General features: G+C 37.2%; 2 protein-coding genes across 2 annotated transcripts; both read right to left on the bottom strand.

The window, feature by feature from the left end:
• Positions 1–748: 748 nt before the first annotated feature.
• Positions 749–7,003, bottom strand: LOC105049447 (uncharacterized; the record flags this gene model as incomplete). Its single annotated transcript, XM_073262087.1, is given in 6 exon segments — positions 749–846; positions 1,408–1,485; positions 4,701–4,776; positions 4,917–4,982; positions 6,718–6,783; positions 6,881–7,003. Coding segments are annotated over 6 exon segments (483 nt in total), but the record flags the coding sequence as incomplete, so codon positions are not given.
• Positions 7,004–11,583: 4,580 nt separating this feature from the next.
• On the bottom strand, positions 11,584–16,190 carry LOC105049446 (tubby-like F-box protein 8). The gene is given in 6 exon segments (XM_010929085.4): positions 11,584–12,622; positions 12,720–12,852; positions 13,622–13,709; positions 13,876–14,048; positions 14,051–14,366; positions 15,910–16,190. Coding segments are annotated over 5 exon segments (1,296 nt in total). The 5' UTR covers positions 14,232–14,366; positions 15,910–16,190; the 3' UTR covers positions 11,584–11,901.
• Between the last annotated feature and the right edge of the window lie 325 nt (positions 16,191–16,515).

Genomic DNA, 16,515 nt, shown 5'->3' with positions numbered 1-16,515 from the left:
TTTTGCTGCTATGTCTATTTGATATCTAATGTAACACCAGTTCATATTATTTTTGTGTTAGATTTCTTTGGTAGTAAAATGTGCCTAGCTCTTGTTCATCTGCAATCAACATGGATGATTTAAGATAATAGACAAGTAAAAAAAAGAAACGTGTCTTGATGTCCAACACAATTCTTCCTGCTAGAATGCAACAAAAATAGGCTAGGTGCCAAAAAAAAAAAAAAAACAGAATTTTAACATGTAGCTTTCTATGTATTCTTTGAAATAGCCAAGACAAGCATGATACATGATACTATAAACTGAATATCATAATTTTAATTAATATTGGTGAGGCAACTAGCACCGTTTTTTACAATACAGTTAAGCCTGAAATCACTATAGAAACCTATGGTCTACCATCCAATTTAAAGTTGACTGTAAATCACTTGAAAACATAATAACAGCTAAAATATCAAACATGACATGTACATCTCAAAAGCAGCATCCTGAAATGTGAATTACATTCAAGCCAAGATTTTCTATACCGGACCATACCAGCCTATAAGGGTTGTACCATACCATACTCCTAGAAACCAGTACCTAGCACACCCCCCTACCGAGTGTCGGTATCAATGGATGTACCATACCTACAATCAGGACAGGAGTGCCACATGGGTACCAATATAGGTAATGAAACCAGCATGTAACAACTCGTATCAACCAATGACCAGTTTAGTTTATAAAAGATGGGGAAGCATAAGAGCTATACCGTAGACCAATGAACCGGGCTGAAACAAACCCCAGCCCAACTCCCTTCCCCTACACCACAATCCTGGGGCAGTACTGAATATGAAAGCCTGTCAACATCTGGAACAATTCAGTTTTGACTTGTTAATAGGATTATGGGAAAGAATTCAAAAAATAACGTGACTTTGGTAATGGATCTGCATTGAGCTGCACAGAGCTCATAGATCACCATGTAAGATATTGTTTTGTAGCATTGTAAAATAAAACCTTTTAAAAATCAGATGCTTATCGTGTCATAACCTCGAGAAAAACTTTATATGATAATGGAGGATATCAGAGGATGCCAGTACATATCTTTTATCATAGCTTATGCAGAGTAAAGAATAATAAAAGGCTGCACATAAGAGATACAACATGCAGATACATGGAGTCTCATGTCTATATTTTGGAAGGAAAATTAATTCAGCCTTGTGCAAGAAGAGTCAATCTACCCTAATATGCAAGTAGGACAGAAGATAGCATACCAATACACAGACACTGGGAGGGTAAAAGACATATAGATAATACAGTTTGTATTTTTTTTTCATGATCCAATAAACACGAAAGAAAGAGGACATGGTTCAATTACCAACTAAAGGTCTACAAAACAAAGTATAGTAAAGAGAAGAAATTAAATGGTACCTGCATCTATCACATCCAATCGGGATACAATAAGGTGACCATAAGAGTCTACTGTACCCATAATTAAGCAGTTATCACCTGTAATATCATGACATCATGAAATGTCAACCACGACAACCACAAAGGTCTTGCAGAATATACTAGAATGAATAGGACAAGAGTGACTACATACAAAATGCAAGATATATTAGTTTAGGCTTCTAAAGGAGATACAATCTACAGCAGCTAGTCTTATAAAAGAACAAATAGAGATACAAAGAGCAATGGCTAGAACTATAAGTCCATGAGTTTTTGTTAATCCTATAATTTCATACAATGAAAGATGTTGAGTTTATCCATGCAAATGTGTCCATATGCTAGATATGAGTTTTCATGCATGAGCAAAGCTGCAAAAATAAGCTAATCATGAATAAGAAAGCAATAAATATACTTTCCATTGGATATAATAATAAAATAGCATATGGATGATGAGAACCTTAGGAATGACAATATGGTAGTAATTCATGAAAAAACAGATTTTACAAATGCCTTAGGTTTCACCGACATGACACTTCCTTGATACCGACATTTAACCCCTATCTGGTGTGCCATATTCCCTAAGATAGCTTAACACTTCCTTGTCCGACATCAAGGTATTCTATAGACATATCTGCACCAATGTATTTGGGTTGGATAAGTACTCCTTGACACATGACAAAGCTTTTTGTAATCTACTTCTCTCTTAATTTAAGATGGGAACATTTAAACAAATATCGACTACTGGCAATTTTGGCATAACCTTAGATGAGAGAGAGAGATGGCAATCATGCTGATTTTCAGGCCTTAGATGATATATATTTCATTGAAAAGATGCATGATAAATATTATATAAATCTAAACCTAAGGAATGCTATGTAGGGCTGCATAACTAAAGGAATAGCACATACATCCTCTCTGTAGATTAGATACCCCACCGGCTCACCCTATGTTTGGATCCAATTCTCATGCATGTGTCCAAGCAATTCTGCCTTGCACGCATCAGCTGGAATCCATCATTTTTTCACTAATCATTCAAGCAAGCGCACACAAGTGTTTGGAATTTGTGGAAGGAACCTTAAGATGGGATAACTGATGGCCTCATGCCAACTACTTGAGTCTTCTGCCTCACACCTCCAACCTCTTGGAGGAATGCTTGAAGCTTCTAGCCTCACACCAATCATCCTTCATGGATCGCAGTCTCACACCACGGTAAGCAAGGAATTGAAGAACTTCAAAAAAATTTATTGATACTTCAATGATTTCTAAAAGTACATGGGAGATATTTATCATAGAGATCTCCTAAAGCCAATAGGCTTTTTCTAATTCCATAGGATATAGACTCTCTAAAGAAAGCAAATATTAAATAAATAATAATAAATAGATTCTTAAATTCTACTGGACTTTAACTCATCTACCATGAGTTTCTAGAACAAAAAACATAGAAATCTGTATAAAATAATAGAGAAATTGTCCTTTGAATTGTGAGCTATGGAATGACTTTTTCATAATTTTGTAGAAGTTCAGTAGCATTGACATGTTATAACAAATCTTTCATAACTTCCTCATCCACCACCTTTTTAGATGATTCCAGATGCTTGGAAAGCTAACTTGATCTATAATATCCTCAAAGTTTGGTTCACCATGTCGGTACCGGACCCATACTTGTACCATCCTTTTACAATATTGATATGGTACGGTATGGCGTACCAATATACGTCCCGTACAAGGCGATACGGCAAACACTCCCTCGAAGTAATCCCATCTAAAAATATTAATCGTGAGGGTGCTCATAAATATATCTTTTCGAATGAGGTATGATGAAATGCCTTTTTTAGCATGGCATGATATAAACTTTAAAATTTAAGCTCACTAAACAGCTGAGTTAAGTGCTACCTTGTATTCTTCTTTGAAGGAGTCCATATCAACGTGGAGCTCTTCCATGCCCCCAGTAGATTGTTGATTGAATTTCAAGGAATTATCATTCCAACTTATTTAAACGCATTTTTCTATATAACCATGCAATCTTTTGTGCTTTGGTAGTCCTCCATCACACATGGATATCTCTGATAAGACTTCTTTACAGGAAACTAAATCTTTATTTCGGACAACTAGCAAATATTGGGACCCTTAACTGCATCATATCATAAGCTTTATCTCCAAACATCAAATTCAAACATATTAAGCAGCATCTTCTCCATCTAGAAACAAACTAAACTCCCCATTCATTACTATTTTCAAATATTATGTTTAGAAAAGCAAGGCAAATGATATGAGCTATTAAGGTTTGGTTACAGACTTCAATAAGATTCAAAAATCACAAATAATATTCTACCCAAGATTCCTGCACTCAGCTCGAAGAATCTGCACAACAGATATCGATGAGTTGGACATGCGCCAGATGGCATAGGTACAAACCAAATTTCATAACTATAGTCTTAAAGATTGGTTAAGTTGGACATATAGAACATGTTTGACCCTTTTTTTCTTTCCTATAGGATGTACGGGTGCATCGCCCAAGGTATAAAGTATACATCTTTCAGAATATACACAAATAAGTCACAATTATGGATTGTTGTAAATCAGGAAACACTTTATGAATATATCAATCACTCATAAGTTAGACAATTAATGTCCTTAGTAAACATTTGTGATTATAGTTTCAACTCTAAAATATAAAAAATTAATTTAAATATAAATTAAGAATTTTCTTTTCCATGTTTCCCTGTATCGCCTTTTCCTTCTTTCCAAGTTAGACACTTAAAAAGCAAAAGTCTGAATATAACCCCTAAGTCCATATACATGCAAGGAAAAAGATCTATCCCTTCCCTGAGGGCTTTCTAGTCTCACAAAATGAAAAAGATGGCATTTTATATCAACAAAACAATGAGGAAAATACATAATTAGATTTGACATTTGATACCACAGCAAAATGCAAGATTATAGAAGAAAAAAGACCTACCTTCCCTTATATTGGTTAGGGAACCTTATTTTGTTTATGAAAGTGATCAAAGTTTTATGTTTATGCCTCCCAACATAAGGCACGAAGCATGCGTATATGAATCTTTATATGTGTTTATCCTTATAAACTTCAAAGGAATTCAGAAGAGCCATCACTCAAGGGATGAGGTGAGGCAAGCCACAAGTAGCCTTTCAAAACAATAGCCATGCCAGCATGGAAGAATTATATATGTCCATGAAACCAAAAATCACATAATGAACCCTTGAAATGGAATTTGATGATAAACCAAAAGGGTTAAGAAGATAGAAGCACTTACTATCTCCCTCAGCAATTACTACACTTTGAATCTCTGAACGGTGTGGACAGCGATCGACTATTGATGAGCTTATCACCTTCAGAGGGGCAATAAAATCCCACATTGTTAACCAAAGGACAACTAAGCAGACAGAAGAGAAACATTCTGCTCTCCAAAGTAAAATTTCCTTTCCCAGATCCTAGATCAACAAATTGTTATAAAGTATAGAGCGCATACCTGTGAATGAACAGGAATCAGAAGACTCTCCTTTCCATGGATAATTGTGGAATCTTCCATAGATATCTAAAATAGAATGATGTTTCGTTAAACAAAATGACTAAGAGAGATTACTCATCAGAAAATAATGATGAATACTAGGTCATTGTTGTAATCCATAACTTATAATTTTTAAACATAAAATTGCATTAATTACTAAGAGAAAAATGTGTTGTCCATATATACATTGGAAGTGATCAGTAACACATCCCACACATTCCCCACATGCTCACCACCTTTTATGGTTTTTAATTCCCTCTTACATTTTCTGCATTAACTATTACTCAAGATGTTATCACACATGTCAGTTTCTTGCATGGTTTACCAGACACTTCCTAGGGTAGCAATGGGTCAGATCATGTCAGGTTGGATTTGGGTCACATCAAAAAATGCTCAACCCATATCCAACCCAGTTACAGTCAGTTTTAGAAAGTAAACCAATAATCAACCCATTGATTTTACATTGACTCATAAATAACTAGCCAACCCATTTATAGGTCTTCAATTCTCAGTCAAATGCCTTAAAAAAAGAAAACAAACTAGGGCCACGAAGAAGGGATCCAAGGTGAGGCATCTAAATAAACAGTGAGAGAGAGAGAGAGGAAAGAAAATTAAAGTGGAGAAGAAAATATCATAAATTCGAATAGAATATGCACTTCACTTTTCTCTTCAATATTTTTTCCTTAACCATGTTTAATCACTTGAACCAAGCTTGACTAGCCTAGGGCCCACCAAACTACCATCGCCACTCCAGGGTCTTAGGACAAGTGTTTGAGAGTCCACCCAAACCATATCGAGCTATTGTGTGGTGGGGCCAAACCCAAACCTGATCCATCTACAATCATGTTTATCTTGGCTAACCCAATCATAAAAACCCTCACCTAAACATGTTTGTTTTGGCAGGTTGGTGGGGTCTGAGTCAGAAATTACCACCCCCGCTTGTTTCTTATTCTGGTGACTATGTTGCTATCACAGCCTGCTCCACTTTTAATAACCAAAGCTGCTCTCATCTCCCATGGCCATCATGAAATCGGAAGTCATGCTGCAATTTTGCTCATCGTCTTTTTACAGTCTCTATATCCAGAATTTATGATGTGAAAGGCAAAAAAAGACAAGCCATTTACTAGTGCTTCTCTAGTCACTTACCATCAAGCGTCTCCTACTAAGACCTAGCCTAGCCACTGCCTTCTGTTATCTTCCCTTTCTGTATGCATCCTAGGGTAAGAAGAAGCAGAAGAGAAAGCCCTCCAAAGTCTCCAACTTCATGCACAATTCAACCAACATGTGAGCACCTACAAAACCTAAACTCCTGTTGGCCTTTGACTTCACTTTCTAGATCCACTTAGTAGATTATTTATCACTAGATCTCCTCAACCTCCAGCAATTCATCTCAGTCACAAAATCCTACCTTAGAAACCAATCGATGCTCCTATCTTAGCCCATAGCAAGATTAGAACAAACAAAACAAATCAACTCAAGAAAAAATATTGGCCCCTTCAACTTGACAAATAGAAGAGAAAACCAAATAAAGATGGTGGGAGCAAATCAACCAAACTTGAATCAGACTTCACCACAATAATAGATTCGCAGGCCAATATTCCCGTCAGCAAGGAGAGGAAGTGATCTTAAACAAAAAAAAGACAAACCCATTCTCGCTAAAAAGACCCGAGCGCTAACAAATCCAATCAATCAAAGAATGTAACATAATCCAACCAAATCGAGAACCGAAAAGAAAAACAATGACAAATCTTTAACTCCATACCTCAATCTTGTAAACGCGGCACCCGGATGCGATGTAGACCGAGCAAGAAGAGCCGGCCTCATTGACCTAAAGAACAGTAGGATAATTAACGGAGCAAGAAAAAGAAGAAGAGAAGCTACGCAATGGACATCAAAGAAACTTGGGTTAGGGTTAGGGTTTCTACGTGGAGAGCGAGGCGAGTGGACTGGAGGTTCCCTGGAGAGGGATCGGAGAGGAGAGAAGGCGGGACGAACGCCTTCCGGAGGCTCCTCGCCTCCAGCATCTTGTGCTCTTCCTTGAGCGGGAGAGTGAATCAGTTTCGCTAGGGTGACATTTATATAGGGGCATCGAATGGAACTTATTGGGCCAAAGTCGGCCCAAAATAAACTTATTGGGCCGTCCAGCAAGGTCTGGTGTCTGGAGACTGGAGATGGTTGGGTCTTGGGTTTAATGCCCCTGGATTCGGCCTCAACTCTCAAGTTGTGACAATTTGTTCGATAGCCTTAAATTAAGTTGAGATCTACTGAATCAGTATCAAGCTTGAATCGAACTTGGTTCGAGATTTTAAAAAGAAAATGCTGGATTCAAACTTGAATTACGGTTTAATCTATCAGGCTGCGTTTGATTCAATAATATAAAAAACGAGTAACAAAAGTTATGCTTGTGGGAATAGCATGTTATGATTGGTGAATGGACAAGTGATTTATGGTAATGCTCTTCCCTGATTTTATCATGTTCAACAAACTTAATATTAAATATTTGAATAGTTTTGTATAATTTATTTATCTTTTTTTTTTTTTTTTGGTGGTCCTTGTTTATTTTATAGTTGGACCAATTATGTTTTTAGTAAATAATCAAAGCCATACAAATACTCATAGCAATTGGCATTGTACTTAACATCTTTCTAACATCTTTTTCTATCATCTTTGGATTTGCATCACTGTTACCACCTAGACAAGGGCAGCAGGAGGTACGGGTTTGATTGGGATTGGCATCACCGTACAGTTAGTTGGATTAAGAAGCTGCCCTTTTTCATTAAAGAATTTTGAAAAAAAAAAAAACTCTTTTGTGCACAATGCTCCACTTATTTGCTTAAGATATGATTTGATTTTTGAGAAATACTAAGCATAAAAATACTTGGTCTTTGGTTGCGAAGCAAAGAAGAGAGTTCAATGTTTTACGAATGAATTAGAGCGAGACCTCCTTTTTGCACCCAATGCCCAAAATGCCATCATTTACTGGTATTTAAGGAACGGAACTAACTTTTTAAAAAAAAATATTAATAAGAAAATTTGTTCTCAGCATCCGTGTTAAACATGCCGAACATCTTATTCATTATTGATATTTTGAAGTCAAAATGGACTAAAAAATAATCACCTGTTGTAAGTCTCAGGATTTGTTTGAATGGTTGAGCCCCAAATCCCATAGCACTAATAGATTTGGACTAATATAACTATCTAAATAAGGTCTAACACAATCTGTCTTTATAAATATTCAGAGAATCATCACAATTAGCTGGCCCACATTTCTTAAAAAGAAAAAAGATTTCAGCAGATCTTTTTCTTCATATGGGATTTGAATTTGCTCAATACATTGGTTCTTTAGGTATTTATAAAAACAGGTATAGTCCATCCTCATTTGGATGGTTGCATTGATTCAAACTCATGATCTTTATGAAATTTTAGATCCAATCATCTATATAGATCTCTAATGGCTAAAATAATAATAATAACAAAAGATAGCAATGCTTAAACAATGCGTGAAGAACCCACAAAATAATCTTAGAACAGGATAAACCCAGCAAAATTTCTGAATATAGCGGAGCCCTCAGCCATGTACGTGGCTCTTGATATATAATCGTAGTCATTAATTAGATGCTAAATCTGTTTCTTTAAGTTTGTCTGTCTGTGCTGGTTATCGTGATATCATCATTGAAAAAGAGTTAAGAAAAAATTGCAAGAATAAAAATTTTAATATATTGGGCATTATTTTGGAATTAACCCCTCTTCGCTCTAACCTCTGCATATATTTTAGTTTTAAATAAATCTGTTTAACTCCCGGAACAGCTAAAATTAAGATTTCAAAGCTTTTTTTCCTACTTTACCAAAAAAAAAAAAAAAAAAAAATCCTTTCCTAGTTTTGCTATTATTGCCATTGTCTTTCCACAGTCATCGTCACAAGTTCGGTGTTGAGGGACCATTTGGCCATCCAATATGATTAAAAAAATACAGAGAACTCATTCAAAGTTTAAAAACAGCCACATAATTAACATTAAAAAATTAACAAAAATGGAAAAAAAAAAATCTCAGGCTATTTAATTACACTATTACAGATCTGTACATGCTGAAAACAGGCACAGGAGAAGTTAAAACAACAATTATTAGTAATAACACCATCATCAGTAAAAACAGAGAGCAAACTAGTCTGTAACTCATGAGTTTGAATAGGTTGTGAACAAATTACAGAGACATAACAAAATTCATGAAACAATGAGACTTCTTATTCATGAAACAATGAGACATGTTATCATTTAAATTACCTGAGAATAATGTGGAGAATCAACTCAGTAAGGGGAGAATAAAACTATGATTAACTCTAACAATCTGGGGAAATAAAACTATGAATAATATGGATTTAGTATTCCACTGCATGGATGGGTGTTGGATGGCCGGTGTTACCGTGTATGCCATGCCCCTCCTTTTGCAAGCAGCCGTATTCATGTCACCAACGGAAGGCACTGGGACACTGCGGTAGCACTAAAAAGAAGGCTACACGCTGTCTCCAACTCACTGGAGGAACTTGATATTTGGAATTCCCACTTTATTTATGGCGATTCCCACTAACAGAGTAAAGGTGATGCGCACCCAACAGCCCATGGTGATTTCAAATGCGACAGGGACCATCTTTTCCGGTCTTTCCAAGAACATGGACGCCCCCACCACCAGCTAACATGTTTGATGCATTTCAACGACCAAGATATCAGTTTGTGTCGGCAAAGATCTTGAAGTCTTGTAAAGTGTTTGTGTGATTTGAATAAATCAACAGATAATTTTAACATCCAAGGTATGGAAATATAAGCTGCATTATAGATTCGAGATCAACTGTACCTGCAATTTCTTTGAGAATACAATCTTACACATTTAATTATTGAAAAGCCAGTAATAGAAGGATGAAAAAGATATCAAAAATATTTGCAATTGTATTAATATTGCACAAGTATTGACATCAAGTTGGATAATGAAAAACTAATATTTTATATATTGAAAATTAATGAGTATTTGATGAAATAAAGATTTTTTATTTTGCTATTTTTACAACCAAAACCATCATTGTACTGGCAAACATATGCTGTCTCAAGATAGTGCGCCTACACAGAAACGACAATTTACTCCACCTCAATGGACATCCAATTTATGGCGAATCCAAAACACATATAAATAATTATAAAATCTGCTTCAATCACAATCTGAAAAAATATATATCCTTTATAAATTTTTTTTCTAAATAAAAAAATATTTTTTATGTAAAAATTAATTTTTATAGCTCCGTTCCATTTTATCCATCCAATCCACCTCATTTAACTCCATGTATCCTGGTCCACTCCAACATTTTAACAATGTCACTGCGCCTCAAGGTAACTATAGATGGATAAAAACAATGACTTACCCAACGTTGCCGTGCCATCTCTATATCTCTCAATAATTTTTTTTTAAATGATGTAAAGGAGGCGGTAAACCACCCGGTGCCTACCAGCTGTTGACGTGAACTTTTGTCTCCTTTCTGACCGTGGGACCCGTTTTTATTTTGCTTTATTCTTTCGGGTTTTTTTTTTTTTACTAAAATAGATCATTCACACAACATGAATACAATCTAAAAAATTAAAAAAATATATATTATAAAAAAATATCGACAAAATACATATATCTAACCATATGTCAGTATCCGAATGACCAACAACATAATTCGCTACTCAATCGACGGTATTGTTCGCCTTCTAAAAAAATATATCTAATGTCGATGGAGATGCACTCTACCAGCACGTACGAGATATCACGAAATAAAAAAAAAAAAAATGTTATGCCCCTCTCCTGCCTCGGAATCCAACTTAAGCACTGTGATCGAATCCCTCTCCATCATCAATCAATCAGCTCGAAACTGCAGTCTCACGTAAATAACATCCTTCCAAATGGCTCGCAGCTCAGCAATTAAAACAGTGACATTCGTCCACAATAATAAATCTGAAATCTGAATCTCTGATCACAAAACCAGCACCATCGTATCCAACCATGTCCCTACTCCCCAAATCGTCCGCAACTTGAGGATCTCGGTGTCGGGGAAGAAGTCCTCTCAAACACAAATCTCGCTGACGCCCCTTAAACAAGAGCCTGTCATCGTACTTTGCCTGGCTCATCCGCCAGAACAATCAGAGCAGTACACTGCTTCCGCGGATCCCTCCACCACACGAGAGGTGTAAGCAAAATTTTATGGCTCCATCTACCTTGGGGATGCCCCTAAAATGGTAGATAGGAAGGAACAGAAGGGCCATTCACGGCCCTCCTACCAACCTGTCCATTTTACCCCTGGAACTTTTGAAGTTTTAAAAGAGAATGAGACCCAAACTAGTCCAAACAACGCATACTTTATCATAAATAACGTCTTCATCGCGAACAAATCATTATAATAAAAGTAATGTATTATTAACACATAACATGATATGTAATGATCAAGATTAACAAACAGACAATCATAACTTTTTGACATTTATCAATTTTCTTCACTTAATACATATTGTTATAGTAAAAAATTCCAGATGATCATAATTGAATAATTTCTCGTATAAAATTTAAAAAAAAACATACTAATTTAAATTTTCACAGGATATTCCTCTGCCCATAAGAATTTGAGATTATTTTTATCTTAATACTAAGATAAAACATTCATATAAACAATGCTAAAGGACAACATGAAGAAGATACACAGAAAGCATCAATGCACAGAATGGAACCACCTCCCGACCACTTTATCCGGAGGCCATCACAATAACAGAGGAATTCAGTGAGCAGATGATGGATAAATGCTTCAAAATGCAGTTGCAGGCTACCACCCAATACACTAACAGTCAAGAAAAAATTCATTGACAAACAGCAAGCATATTGTGGAAGCCCACTCTGCAACCTATTCCTTTTTCCCACTTCTTTCATTGTTCTATTCACAAGCCAACTTGGTGTCGAAGCTACTCAAGCAGAGAGCAAATGCCTGGAAGGCCGAGAGTGGATAACGGTAGTCCATGGTGAACATATCCTTTGCCACCTTACCAAACTGCAGTATGACCTTGTCATGCTCAGATGGCGCTGGCTGTGATGGCGTGGGAGCTCCTGCAGCAGGCTGTGTTGCTGCAATGAGCTGAAAGTTCTTGACGGAGGCAATAGTAACCCGGCCCCGGAAGTTGAGGCACCAGCACTGCAGCTGTTCATGCCATCTAGGGGCCTTGTTGCGGAGCACAAGAGGCCTCTCCTTGTTCTCGTCCTCTTCATCTCCTTCCTGAGTCCCTCCAGTGATGTCAGAGAAGCGAGAGCTGCTGAAATCCATAGAGCGGTCCATGAGGGAGGACTTGGACATGCTGCGAAAGGAATCCTCTAAGGAGCGAGGAAGGAGATGATCAGGCTGGCCAGGTACCATGCCACCAGGCTCAAGGGAAGAGGCAGGAATGGAGTGCATGATGATGTGCATCCGACGAGGTCCTCTTGTGCCAAGAACATTCAGCTCATATGTCACCTGAGCTATGTTGTAACTGCCAGATGGGACCTTTGGAGACACTTTCTTGGAGTAGAATCTGCGGCTTGTTCGTCCGAGTGGGCATAGGGCAGCCCCATTATATGGTGGTTGAGTGTCATAGATTATGAACTTTGTGCCAAGGAAATTTGACCTGTAATGTAGAATGGAAGCATTTAAATCAAGATTTGTGACCTGAGATTGAAAGACGAGAATGTATGCAGGTTTTCTAAGCAGCAAAATTCTAATACCTCAACTTTCCAATATAAGTGTTGCTTGATCTTGATATGGTGTCAGCATCCATAGATATAATGTACTCTGTGCAGGTTGTCCGGCGGTTCCTTTTTGCAGATAGGAGGAACTTTCCATTTTCAACAAGCACCGCTACATCGTAACATAAAATCACAAATCCATTCAAATCTTAAAATAAACATAAATTGCTGGTCCCGCTAAACAATATGAAGCCTTGAAAAGAATCATGAAAGGCTGAATGTATAAAAAATGGCTGACAGACAAGCTTCTAAAGATCAGCATCAAAAGTTTAGGGAAATGAGCTCTATAGACGGCAAGGAATTGTTGATATTACTAAAGATGGCTACATCTTGGGAGGTACCAATACAAGCAGGAAAGACATCATCATTATTGTAGAATAATTAACCTAAACGGGAAAGAAAGATGAACATAAGCATATTTCTCATAAAAAAAGAAAAAAATTATGGCACTATCGGTTCTTGAGCAAGAGGTAATATATTTTCCTGCAAAGAATCAAGCTGATTTAAGTCCAGAATATTTGGTTAAAACAGCAGCATTTTATTTAAATTGACGACCATTTGAGGAAGTCATGGTAAAGAAACATAAGAACATCTATTTTTCCTCGTTAATGTCCCCACAGAGGACAGATGGAACTTAGTAATACATGAACTTCTTGTATCAAAGATTGACATTATGATACAGGAGACTTCATCATAGATAACATACTTGTTTGTTTGGCCAAAAATTGAACAAGTTTATGACACTGGTAAAGATTTAACAAAATTCTAGCACATGGAATCACTGAAAGATAGTTAAGATCTGACCAACATAAGAGAAAAAAAAAGAGCTATATTAAAACATTATCGGTTTCACAAAAACAATTAAAAGCGAGCACACTCACCAGAACTGAGGCACAGGTAGAGATGATAAGTTAATTTTGACTTATCCCTCTTAATGAAGCACTGAATGGTTCCATCTCGAGGCCCAGGCTGTCAATGTAAAACAGAAGTCAATAACTTAGAATAGCTGCACATAACAAATGTCACTCAAACAGTTCTCCTGTTAGCAAGTCCTATAATTTTGATATAGCCTCAAAATATATGGTTGCAGATTATTAGCATCGCATGACAACAGGTAATGAATGCAAAAGTCTACCTGCTTCAGGGATACTGGGAAAGTGAGCTTCCCATTAAACTCTGGACTTCTAACAATCTCTTTACACATCTCCCTCCATGATCGGCAAACAGCTGCACAGGCAACAACATGCTTGCGCGATGGCCAGGTACTTTCACTTGCTTCCAACCTTTTAATTACATCACGAAGTAGCTCGGAGGAAGGCTAGCCCAGCAACTCTGCTGGATCACCGGAGGCTGGTCTTGCAGCTCATGCACAGAACCCTGAGATTTTCCCCTGTAATGACCCGAAAAGGCTGAAAACCTCACCTCAAAACTACGTCTTGACAAACTCCCAAAACTGTCTCTTACATCACGAACTATACTGCGGAACGACATCTAGGCAAACTAAAGCCACAAAGCAAATAAGCCAGGATAACTAGAGCCCAACAATTGGCATAAAAACAGCAGCTTCACTTGTGTCACAGCAACAACCGCAAAAGCCTTTTTCTTTTGTATGATAAGCACGTCAAACTGCACGAGACAGAAACACTAGCTCTCAATTTCTTCAACAGGAAATGAAACCAAAATTAGCACTAACAAGAGAAGAACTAGGCGACAACTTCATATCTCACTTCAAATCTTAATGTTCTGTTTTAACTTTTAACTGGAAAACCTTCAAATCATTTTTGTTTTAAAAAAAAAACACCAAATATAGATGGCTGTAAAATGAAAAATAATAACGAAAAAAACAAAAAGAAACAACAAGTAGTAAATATTACAATTTTAAAAAGGTGCAAGCTACCACAAGCTGTCAATCTTATGTACAACTAGGCATCAGCCAAAAATAGCAGCCAGCTTTGGAGGGGGCAAAAAATGATCACAAACTGACCATAGTTAACAGTAGATATAACAAAGATTACAAAATCCTGGTCAAAATAGATGATATGATCACAACTTATATAAGATCGTTCACAATTTAATTACAAAAAAGCAACAAGATTGGATATAACAGACAGACAACCCAAAGGATATCGAAGGCACCAGTTATAGCATGGCTTCAATCAAATAATTAGTTTTCTAGCATTTTCCTATTTGCATGAGATTACATAAATATCTGGCCAACATGGACACCAACAAAGAGACATAAAACTCATTCAAACCAAAGTTGCTGAACTGAACTGTACATCACTCATTTAAGATTACAGGAATCATCAATAAATTACAACCTGTCAAAAGAAAGTTAGTTGAAGCTTAGTTCTTTCTGTTAAGGAAACCAATCTGGGCCAGATGAAGAATTGGGAGTACAAATAGACCACTGAAAAGAATTGGAGAAAATAACTGAAAAAAAGCTTGGATATTTGGTATTGGAAGACAGCAAACAAGGGAAAAAAATCTCAGCACCCTCCACAATATCAGAATTTCAATACAAGGTCACGCTAATGTCCACCTTGACGCTAAGCTTCCCTACGTTCACAGGAAATTGGAAAGTAAAAGGTTGCAACTAATGATGCCTACACCGTAAAGCTATAGAAAATCAAATTAAAGAGATCTTTTATTTTTTTTCATATTGTCCCTCCCAAAGGAGAAACAGAAGCGAAGAAAATGGAAATAGTAGTGAAATTTGACATTTTTCTCAGTAAATAAAGCATATTCTTGATGAAAAGATGAAGATTAAAAGAAATTTGGAAGACTAAACTATATCACTGATAGAAATTTCACTTACAGGCCAATTTACTCGGACAGGTTCAAATCTTGCCGGCGAAATTCAAATGATTATCTCAAATTTTGGAAAGAAACTAATAGTAACCCCTCAATATAAGCGCTGACTGAGAGACATATAGGGAAGCATGGGCAAATCTACAAGGAACGACCGAAAATAGCTCCAAGATCAAACGTTGGACACTCCAAAGCCAAAAACACCGAAGCGCACAATCGCTAATATCAAAAATAAGAAACAACAAAAGATCTACAAGCGCCCTCTCCCCGAAATTTACAAAATTTCCCCAAAAAAGCACGCAAACAGACCACTCAAAGCTATAATACTCATCAATAAACAGCGAAATCTATGATCTACCTCGAGTTTCCCAAATCAAGAGGGAAAATCCCCAGAGAAAATCTCAAATATCGAAGCTTTATGCCCCAGCCTCCGCTCCGATCGCACGAAAGGTATCGCCTTTCCAAATCCCCCTCTCTCTCCAAGATCCCTTCCTTCTCGCCAGCTCTCTCTCTCTCTCTCTCTCTTCCGGGGATCCCAAAGCTTCGTTAAATCCAGTTCACGGGTGGGGGAGACAGCGGATGAACAGAAATGTGGACGAGGGATGGGGGAAAGGGAGGGCGGCTCTAAAATTTTTATCGCATTCCATGCGATGAGGTGGTTGACCTTCCGCTCGTCACGTAACGGGGGTAACAATACTAACGGCGTTTCTAACGGCTCCGTTTGTCGCTTCGCGTAGCCTCGAAGCTTCCAAGAACGAGAGAAACTTCCCAGAAGCGCGCCGGAGCGTGGTTTTCTTTATGAGAGGTCCGTTCACATGTTCCACTGGGATGATTTAGGTCCAACTTGTTCTGTAAAGAGACGAGTTTCTACCCGTCTTGAATAGTTTGTCTTATTGGGGTTATTGGGTGGACAATATGATTTTGGAGGTACGGTGGAACTAAGGCTTCTTCTTCTTCTTTATTT

The sequence above is a fragment of the Elaeis guineensis genome, chromosome 8 (genome assembly GCF_000442705.2).
Source record: "Elaeis guineensis isolate ETL-2024a chromosome 8, EG11, whole genome shotgun sequence".
NCBI lineage: Eukaryota > Viridiplantae > Streptophyta > Magnoliopsida > Arecales > Arecaceae > Elaeis > Elaeis guineensis.
Note: the sequence above shows the minus strand (reverse complement) of the source record. Positions and strands in the feature narration are given on the sequence as shown.